This window comes from Nesoenas mayeri, assembly GCF_963082525.1.
Source record: "Nesoenas mayeri genome assembly, chromosome: 20".
Classification (NCBI taxonomy): Eukaryota; Metazoa; Chordata; class Aves; order Columbiformes; family Columbidae; genus Nesoenas; species Nesoenas mayeri.
In genome coordinates, this window is record NC_137569.1 from 1,446,990 (window position 1) to 1,457,517 (window position 10,528).

Genomic DNA, 10,528 nt, shown 5'->3' on the forward strand with positions numbered 1-10,528 from the left:
GCGTCCTTTGTCCCCATCGGAATACTCGTGTGTGTTGCTGGCTGCCCTGGCTGTTCAGCGGGGTTGGGACATGCAGCTGGTGCATTCCGAGACGTTTGACGTTTGGATTTACTGGGTGTTTTTGAGGGGTGAAAACTTGGTGCACTTAAAATCTGCATCAGTTGCAGTAATTGATTATTTGAGAGGAATCTTAGGAGCTTATGCTGGTCTGGGCACTGTAGTTTGGAACCAAAGTTAGTGCTGTAGGCTGAAGACCTGCCTTGGTGGCTCATCACATCTGCGTTAGCATGGAAACGAAGTTATTCAGCCCGGGAGTAGGGGAGGGCTGGTTTTTGTTTGGTTGGTTGTTTTTGGTGCTGCGTCCTTCATATAATTTCCTGGAATCCTTTGGCTCAGACCTTTGCCACAGCTCAGTCATTTATTTTGATGTGTAGGTTGGAGCACTGATTTCCAGCAGCATCTGCATTCAAGGCAACTGTTCTATCTCTTTAAAATCGCAGGCAAACACTGTCTATGAATAAGCAGAGATTGCTGCTTCCCGGTGCCTGTTCTGCCAGGCACACTGACCCGTTTACTCCAGCTGCAGGGTTCTGCTGCGCCGCGCCGTGCTGGCTCTGCCGCCGCCTCGGTGAAATGGGTTGCCGGGGCAGATCTAAAACCAGGGCAGATCTAAAACCAGAGCAGATCTAAAACCAGAGCAGATCTTACGGGCGCTTCAGCCAGCTTGAGTCCTGCCACCCTGATCAGATACATGTTCACATCAGCGCTTACATATTTACAAAATGTAAAGCCCAACGTGAGGAGAGCTGCGTTCTCTGCACAGCTTTACAGGCCTAACCCGGGGGGATATGGATCCTTTTGGGGGGTGTGCGTGCTGCAGTCTGCTCGGGGCTGCCATGCAAACGTACCAGCTGGTGCATCCACCACCTTCTGAATGCACGGGGAGGCGAGCGGCAGTGCGGGGTGCGTCCCGCCGCTGGGGTGGCTGCGGGCTGCTGGCCGCGCTGTGCGTCAGGTACGTGGCTCCGGTGGACGCTGTTTGCTCTGGGAGGCTGGAGTGGGGAGAACCGCGCAGGCTTTCCTGAGCCTGACATCAGGCCTGGGCTCTGGAGGGGGGGTGCTTTTCATATGGTATTTGCCATATGGGTTCTGTGTAGCGTTACGTTTAGGAAACGAGCTTTGTAGAGCGTGTGTGTTTGGTGAGTGTCGTGTGACAGCGGCGCATCCTTGTGCAGCATATTTTTGTAGGGGTGTTGCAGCAGACCGTGTCCATTGGTTTCCCAGCGGTGGATTCAGCTGGTAGAAGGCACGATGAGTGTTTTTAGTCAGTGCTGAAGCTGCTTCTCTAACGCCAAGCTGCGTGTACATGCAGGATTCGTTTCCCTGCAGCTACAATGGTGAGAAGCTGTTTGGATTGGGGCCTGTGGGTCGGGCTTTTGGAGCACAAGCAAATGTTTGGGAAGCTGTTCCCACGAAACCGGAAAAATAAAATTTCAGTTATACTGTGTATAAATTTTAATCGCGAATCAGGACCAAAACTGAAGAAATCTAATGGAAGTGTTTTATTGTGGAAATGATAGAATATACCATTTTCTACATGAAATACATACCCAGTAGAGTCACTGAATGTCTGCTGGGTTTTGCTGGTCTTAGGAAGTGAGGACCAGAAGAGGCGGTGCAGGTGTTATCAAGCAGAGTCTGTAGGTTTGAGCAGCTCTCCAAAGAGGAGCAAAGGCTGACAAGTGAGAGAGGCACTTAGTTATTAGGTTGATACGTTATGTTGGAGTTATTTTGTTTGCTTAAACTCTTCTTTCCCTGGTATCTTGTGTCTCTGCCTGGTGATTTATTCCCCTTGCCTGCGTTCCTTGGTCCACAGTGTGTCGCTGTCCCCTTTGCCCTCTGCTGACAATGCCCGAGGAAACCGGATCCGCACGGAACGGTGTGTCTGCGCTGCCCCGGACACGCGGCCCTGGCTGCGCTCTTATCGCCCGCGCTATTCTTAGTGCCATCCCTGCAGTGACCTCCCCGTGGCCTTCACGGCTCAAGGTTGTGAGCTGTCACCACGCGCATGGGACGCTTTTCCTCCGGGCACTTGTTCCTTTTTCTGAGCGATCCCCTCCTGTGTGGCTTTTGCTCCGACTCTTGGAATGTGTGTGCATCAAATAAAGGCTGTACTACCTGGTATGACCCTGTGCCGGGACAGACCCACACAGCCCTTGCTTATCGTTTCCCTGCGCCCAAGTTTGCAGTTGGTGTTTCTGCATGTGCTCAATGCTGAGGAAACGTTCCTCCTTCCTCCAGCGATGTCGGTGGGCCCTGCAGTACTGTTACACTTTGCTCATCAGGATGCCTGTTTTACAGCACTTGGAGTGATCTCGTCTTCATTTTATAGATGGAGAAACAGAAGGACAGAGGTGACTTGTGCAAGGTCTATTTTATAGATGGAGGATCAGACGCACAGAGGTGACTTGTGCAGGGTCTGTTTTACAGATGGAGAAACAGAAGCAGAGAGGTGACTTGTGCAGGGTCTCCCAGTGTCCCAGCTGGTGCTCAGTGCGACCTGGTGTCTTGTGTCTGGATCAGCGCCGTGCTCTGTGCCGTGCAGACTGTGCAGACTGTGCCTCTGATTCTCCTGTGCAGCCCTGGAAATGCTTTCCTCGTCACCTCCCCACCCTCCCCAAAATCTGGTATTAAATCCCACGTGTTGATTGAAATCTTGGGGCACGTGGGCCCCTGTAGTCGCCCCTTTGCTCTCTCAGATGTGGGTGCGGAGGAGCCTGTGCCCGGCTCCTCGGTGCAGCCGGAGCTGGTGTGGCAGCCGTGCAGCGCTGTCCTGCCCGCCCGGCGTGGGGAGCGTGGAACGGGGCTGCCATGGCTCCTAGCACCACGAGCATCACGTACCCCGGCGTGGGGAGCGTGGAGCGGGGCTGCCATGGCTCCCAGCACCACTGAGCATCACGTACCCCGGCGTGGGGAGCGTGGAGCGGGGCTGCCATGGCTCCCAGCACCACGAGCATCACGTACCCCGGCGTGGGGAGCGTGGAGTGGGGCTGCCATGGCTCCCAGCACCGCCGAGCATCACGTACCCCGGCGTGGGGAGCGTGGAGCGGGGCTGCCATGGCTCCCAGCACCGCCGAGCATCACGTACCCCGGCGTGGGGAGCGTGGAGCGGGGCTGCCATGGCTCCCAACACCACTGAGCATCACGTACCCCAGCGTGGGGAGCGTGGAGCGGGGCTGCCATGGCTCCCAGCACCACTGAGCATCACGTACCCCGGCGTGGGGAGCGTGGAGCGGGGCTGCCATGGCTCCCAACACCACTGAGCATCACGTACCCCAGCGTGGGGAGCGTGGAGCGGGGCTGCCATGGCTCCCAACACCACTGAGCATCACGTACCCCGGCGTGGGGAGCGTGGAGCGGGGCTGCCATGGCTCCCAGCACCACTGAACATCACGTACCCCGGCGTGGGGAGCGTGGAGCGGGGCTGCCACCGCTGCCAGCACCGCCGAGCATCACGTGGACCGCAGCACCACCGTGTCGAGCTTGGTGACATAACCCGCAGATTATTTTCTCTCATTCCTGATGAGCTGCTTTCCCCCGAACGCAGGGGAGGGAGGGAGGGAGCTGCTCCCCTCGCCGTGCACGCTGCGTCACAGGAAGAGCGGCTGACAGAGGGGTGGTGGAAAGCAAGGGACAGAGGTCAAAAGATTTAAGCAATCGGGGATGTGCTGCTGCTTCAAGAACCGCCTGAGCGCAAGAGGCTCTTCGTAGCTTTCTCCTGCTGGGTTTTGAGTTGCAAAATTGAAAAAGAAACCAAAATAGCAGCAGCTACGCTAGACAAGTCATAAGCTGGAAATCTGTGAATTCCTTCACTGAGACAGCATGGAGGATTCTGCAGAGCAGGGTCAGGAAGTGAGATATCACATGCTGCAAAGGTAAGAGTTACAGCTCCGGCTCCTCACAGCAGCTGCCTGCACCGGGGCGCTGGGGCAGCCGCGCTGGGAACGCACCCGCAGATTTTTCCGTGTTAATTTTATCCTCTGAAGCCTCGCCAGTTACCGGGAGGTATCTGTGCACACGGGCTCTTAGAAAGGTTAATTGGGGAATCAGTGTTGACAAAGTTTGAGATGCTGCACAACTTCTGACCTCTATGAACTGGGGAACAGATGAGCATTTTGGAAGTTCCTCCGTAAGAAAGCAGCGCAGTTGTGCTGATTGATAGGGGTGACTGTTACTAACTCAGCGTTTATTCTCTTTCGTTTAGAGCTTGGTGTCTTTCTTCCTTGCTGCCCAACTTCTACCTCATCTTACCCTGCAAAAGGGAAAAATAACTCCTGTTTTGATTAGAATGCGCAGCCTGTGGTAATTAGTAAATAAACTTAATGTTCTCGGTATGCTTACTGTCACAAATTAAACTGAGCTATACTTGCTTATAAACAAGTGTTTATGTGTGATTCCGGATGAAGAACCTTTGGTTCTGTTGACGTTTTATCTGCAGCGATATCTTTATGCACGTGGTAATTTCAACTTGGCAGGATAGTTCGTATTCATACATGTTCACGGATTCTGACTCCAAGATTTTTATCTTTTTCTATTTATGTTGAGACCGCTTTCAATAATCCTGTAGTGAACAAACCGGTCTCACTTGCTGGGCTGCGCTCCTTCCTTGCCACGTGGATTCTGACCCTCTATAGATACATGAGTGTAGCAGAAATTCAACCTTACATACACCTTTCCTTGTTTTCTTGCCTGTTGGCTCCTGTCCTTGAATTCCTGGGCTGAGGTGGGTGAGCCGGGCAGTTTGTGAGCCCTTCCTGGTGGGGACGGGTAGAAGTTCCCTGGCAATGTCTCCGAGGTGCTGCTCACAGCTCCAGCAGGAGCCGGGGCAGAGCAGGGGGCTCCAGACCTCCCCTGGGGATGGACCTCGCGGGTGCAGCTCTGGGCTGCCTGCCCTTGGTGGCCGGGTTTGTCAGAGGAGGCCTCGAGATGCTGTCCATGGCTTGTCCTCGGGTTGGTTTTCCCCCCGTGCCCGCCCCCAGCGATTCCAGTCATTTCTGCCGCATCCCAGCCTGTGTCCCACTGGGGTTGCTCAATGGTGGCTGCTCCTCAGCAGCCGATGAGGCCAGAGGTTCCTGCTGGGGTTCCTGTGGCCAAAGGGCGACCGGCAGCACCCGCAGGGTCCCGGGGACAGACCCTGCCCGTGACAGCGCTGGGTGCTGCTGGGTGGCTTTAAATACCTTCCCAGTACTCATCTGTCCTTCCTGCAGGAAGGGTCTGTAACCCCGCGTGCTGGCAGGGCTGAGGACCTCGGTGTGTTCACGGGAAAGGAGCCTGTTAGGATACGCACACTAAGTACAGTCAGAAAAATGGTAAACTGTGGGGTGAGCCGAGAGATAAAGCTTCAGGGGCTTTACACTACAAAATACCATGTTATTTCCCCAGTAATGCCGCACTATGGTGGATGCACAGCGTGATGGGTCGGCCCTTGCGTTTCTGTTCAGTTTCCTCTCCCAATTTCAGCTTCGTAAATTTTAGCAAATCGAATCCTGTAGTGCTTGCAAATAAAAATCAAAGGGTGATTTATCCGTGTTATTTCTGTGGAAGCCGAAGCGACTGTCCCATCCCCACATAGAAAGGCAGCGGCGGAGCACAGAGCTGATCTCAGACGCAAAACCGCCTTTGCTGTTTGTAGTAGAATTAACGTGATTAATTTGTCCTGTAGCTCTCGGAACAGCTGAGGAAGGTATTGCAAGACTGGATGGTGGAAAATTCTTGGAAACTTATTTGAAGTAGGCAAGCTCGGAGCCTCCGCGCTGTCCCTGGAGCTGGGGCAGCAGCGTTCCCTTGCGGGGCCTGATCTCAGTAGCTTGTTTTACCGAAGCCAGCAGACATGGGTGGCATTTTCCAGCTTTCCTCAGTGAACTGAAAGCAGCGTAGGGGAGCGGTGTTGTTCTGTGCTGGGCAGCAATGTACGGTGAACATCTTTTAATGTATTTATATGTTGGCATAACTGGAATTTGTGCAGATAACCTGCTTTGCACAGGGTGACTAGAAGGTAACTGAAAACCAGAGGCCAGGCCGTGGTGATCTGGAGGCGAGGCCGGTCCTGCTTGGCTGTTGGGGAATATGCTCAAGGGGAGCTTTACACCTTTTTCTGGTATTTGTGTACGTCTGCACTGCCAAGTGGCTTTTTTCTGTCTCCTCATATTCCCTCAGGCCCAGCATGTCTGGTTTGCACCTTGTAAAGCAAGGCCGGGACAGGAAGAAGGTTGACGTGCAGCGGGATTTCACGGTGGCTTCTCCTGCAGAATTTGTTACTCGGTTTGGAGGGAATAAAGTTATTGAAAAGGTAAGTACTGGCCTTTTTGGCTATAGCATATTGCATTTTGTTCCCTTCTCTCAAGCTGTGACTTCTCTCTCTATAAGGCTGTACATTGCAGATACCAAAATAGTAATGTTGCTGAATTTGAAAGTTGTGCTTCTACCTGTAATAATTCTGTTTCTGTTTTATTTTGTATGTGATAGATAAACATCCCATTGTTTTAGCTTAGCGTGACAGGCAAGACAAAATGGAGTGAGCCAGAGTACTTCTGCTGGTCTAGAAGGATTTATAGACAGATACAACAAAATTAGACTGGAAAAAACCACTAAGAAATGTACTTAAAAATGGGTACTCGTTTAATGGATGGGAGCTCTTGCTCTCAGGCATCGGAAGTTTTACTCACTTGTTACGCCTGTTCTCATGTGTCCTTTGCTCTTTAATCCAAGCAGAGCATAATACATTAAAATCTTTATGGTTGAGCAAGAGCTGGTTTCTAAGTTGACTGATGGGCCATTAAATGTTCCTGATGAATGGGTTGCTGGCTGACGAACCCACACAGCCCCAAAACCGGACAAACAGTCTGCAGAGAAAAACTGTTTTAGTGATTGTTTAGTGTTCTGTGCTATGTAGACTCTGTTCCATCCCTGTTTCTGGTGTGCGCAGGTCCTGATAGCAAATAATGGCATCGCAGCAGTGAAATGCATGAGGTCCATCCGCCGCTGGTCCTACGAGATGTTCCGAAATGAGCGGGCGATCAGATTTGTGGTCATGGTGACTCCCGAGGACCTGAAAGCAAATGCGGGTGAGTTGTAAAGGCGGTTGAAGGGGCACGAGCTGCTCCTGGCACAGCCGTGTGTGCCCACAGGGGCGCTGGAAGCTGAACGGGTCTCCACTGCGTCACGGAGCGTTCTGTCAAGGGAGCAGGTTCAGCACTTCCAGTACTGTAGGTGTAGGGAGTTTTAGACCAAGTGCCGTTTATTACGTTTGCAATCTAAATGAGACCTTCTTTGTGTTTGCAGAGTACATTAAAATGGCAGATCACTACGTCCCAGTTCCAGGAGGACCAAACAACAACAACTATGCAAATGTGGAGCTCATCCTTGATATTGCGAAGCGGATTCCAGTGCAGGTGAGAAGTGCCAAAGACTCTTTTCAAAACAGGAGGTAACACCAAGCAATCTTCTCAAATAACGAGCAGTATCCGGGGAAAACAGACAGATCAAGGAAATTGAAGTTACCAATCTATACTAGCACCAAAAGGCAATGCGTGTTACAACATGGTGGGTTTCCCAGCGGGAGTATCTGCAGGACACAGAGGGTTCCATCACCCCTTCACTTCCCTACGCTCAGTTCCTCTCGACATCTTACAGCAGCCGCCTTTGCTTGTCTACACGACGCAAGACCCTTCAAACTGAGCCTGCACCGTGGCTCAGCGCCTGCACTGGCTTCTGGATGCCGTGAGGTGTTTGCCATGAGGAAAAGAAGGACTTGAAGTATCTGCACGCTTTCTATGTCTGCTTGTTTTACTAAAACAAAGAGTGAATTCTGTTATTTTCTTGTGCAGGCTGTGTGGGCTGGCTGGGGCCATGCGTCCGAGAACCCTAAGCTGCCAGAACTTCTCCACAAAAACGGGATTGCTTTCATGGGTGAGGATGTGCACCTCGGATCTAATGTCTAGACCTTATTTTAAGATAGATAGGTATAGTGTGATAGAAAATCCTGCGTTTGAGAGCCGTGAGGTCTGGTTTGCAAGTGCAAGACTAATGATGTGTTCTTTACAGCAGTCAGAGCAGCACGCTGTGCTGTCTGACAGCGGCTCTGCTTCCCGTCATCCAGGCGAATGAACTAGATAAGGTTTGGACAGACACGGGTAATAGTTCTTGTATGGGAGCAGAGGCAGGTTCTCCAGTGTATCTTTGAATGTCATGAGATACAAAATCAGAAGAGATTCCTGCTAGAGCAGATGATTTCAAAATCTGAATGTCACTGTTGTCACTTTAAAGAGGGTGTTTGTATTTGAGTTTTATGAAAGGGTGGAGTTTTACATGGCCAGTGCATGATCTGTGATCTGGTTAACAGTGTCGTTAACCAAGTGCTGGAGATGTTCGGCTCAGTAAGCCTCAACCACATGGATCGGAATATTGGATGAGGTTTTGGACACGTGCTGTGTTGAAAACTGAAGATGGGCTTGTGATAAAAGCCGTTGTCTGAACGTAGCCTGGGGATAGCGGCATCACCTTCTGACTGCTAGCACATCTTTTTATCTGCAGTGGGTTGAGCCATAACCGCAGAAATACTTTGGGCTGCTGAAGAGGAGTAGGTTTAAAAGCTGTATTTTAATTCCAGTTTAAATCTCATACCGATCATACGCTACTCATTTCAAGTAAAATCAGGGCACTGAATTATTATCCCGGTCACGTGTGATGCGCTGTGTCAGTCACCTTGTGCCAGTTCCTGTCACCTTGTGCCAGTTCCTGGTACCCGCAGGCCCAGCTTGAGGGCACGTGGACAGGGTGACACAAGTGCCAAGACTTCTCTAACAGGGTGGGCGCTTCACAGGCCGTTGGGACGTGTCTGTGGTTGTGTCGCTCAGTTTCAATTGCCTTTTCCTCCTCCTTGGTCACAAGTACTCCAGTCTGCTCGCCAGTTGATTCATGCCAGTTGAGATGTGACACTCAGAAACCCTGCTAGGAGTGTTTATTTATCCCTCTTGCATGGAACTTAAATTTGATTTCTGGACTTCTCCCTGGTGTCTGATTTCTCTTGTGTCTCATGCATTGGTTTTGCTCTTTGCAGGTCCTCCAAGCCAAGCGATGTGGGCCTTGGGAGATAAAATTGCATCTTCAATAGTGGCTCAGACTGCCGGCATCCCGACCCTTCCGTGGAGCGGCAGTGGTGAGAATGAGATTGCCCTGTATTTATCAAAATCTTCCTAAGCTTTTTTTCATAGACATATCTAATCTTTAAGGAGTGTCTGTGCACAAAAAGTTGTTCCAAGTGACGTTCCATCTGTTCAAGGTTTCAAATTTGTGTTATTTAAGACTTAGACATATTGTCTATGATATACACGGATATGTCAGGCAAAATGTCCGTATCGTGTAACGTGCTGTTAGTCCAACAGCACAGCTGTAGTATCTGGCATTGCTGCAGTCTCTACTGTTCAGCCGTGTAGTTTTGGAGCTCACAGACAAAACTCTACCCAGTTTCAAAAGAGTGTAAATAACAGCGTGTTTCTCAGAATTGCACAAGGGAGGCGAAGGAGGGCGTAATCTGTTGGATTAGGAGATCTGCTCCACAGAAAATAAAAAAAGAGATGCTTGTTGACATTCTCCGTTCCCTCTTCTGTGAATGTTCCCAGGCTGGTTCCTGTGGAACTCGGGCTGCTTTTTGTGGCACCGGTGCCTGGCGTGTGTGTTCTCACTGAGCCGTGCAGCAAAATGCGCTCAGAAGATGGTGTTTATATTGCAGGTCTTCGAGTGGATTGGCAGGAAAATGATCTTCAGAAGCGTATCTTGAATGTTCCTCAGGAACTATATGAAAAAGGCTACGTGAAGGACGCTGATGACGGGCTGCGGGTAGGTGGCTCCTATTTGGGAGGTATCTGAGGTCGTGCTGCGTGCTCGCCTGGAGAGGGATAGATGTTTGATTTGTCTTTCATGGGCGAACAAGCTAGAAGTAGACTGTTGGCTTCACAGAACTGAGTCTTGGAGAGTGGGAAGTGATCTTTCACATATCAGTTGGGCCCAGCCTGCAGAATTGGGTGAGATTCAGGAGAAAGAGGCAAAATACAGGACCAAAGTTGTATTTCATTAAGAGCTCTCTTCTGGATTTTGTTCAATGCAGGAAGGTGTTTTTAATAGAGACCCATCACCTCACACTTGGTTTCATCTTCTGTTAAGTTTCAGTTTGAGGAAGATTTCTAGAATAAGAAACATTCCTGGCACAATACGGGGTTTGGGAGTTTTCCTTTGGGAACAGAGGAGGTGGAGTCTGTGATTTTTCCATGTTACCCATCTTAATGATTTTCTGTATTATACAAAAGGTTTTCTGTGAGTTTGTGAATTCAATGGCGTGGAGCAGTGACAAAAGATTCTGTGTTCACCTCGATAGGCTGGAGTTCTCGATGGTCACAAAATCACTGCTGATTTTTCCAACTCCAGGCACCCTCTCAACTGGGATATTTGATTTCTATCCCATTCATGTCTT

General features: G+C 50.7%; 1 protein-coding gene across 4 annotated transcripts in view; it reads left to right on the forward strand.

Moving 5' to 3' along the window:
* Window positions 1–6,216: 6,216 nt before the first annotated feature.
* The window catches only part of ACACA (acetyl-CoA carboxylase alpha), a gene marked incomplete at its 5' end in the record, with an annotated part of 85,497 nt that continues 81,185 nt past the window's right edge, over window positions 6,217–10,528 (forward strand). For 2 of the 4 annotated variants that reach the window (XM_080357062.1, XM_080357065.1), the window contains 6 exons: window positions 6,217–6,349; window positions 6,986–7,124; window positions 7,342–7,451; window positions 7,887–7,968; window positions 9,119–9,217; window positions 9,791–9,919. In XM_080357062.1, the coding sequence (XP_080213188.1) occupies window positions 6,224–6,349; window positions 6,986–7,124; window positions 7,342–7,451; window positions 7,887–7,968; window positions 9,119–9,217; window positions 9,791–9,919 (685 nt within the window). The remainder of the gene's footprint in view (window positions 6,350–6,985; window positions 7,125–7,341; window positions 7,452–7,886; window positions 7,969–9,118; window positions 9,218–9,790; window positions 9,920–10,528) is intronic. The other 2 variants (XM_080357063.1, XM_080357064.1) reach the window with 2 other exon arrangements.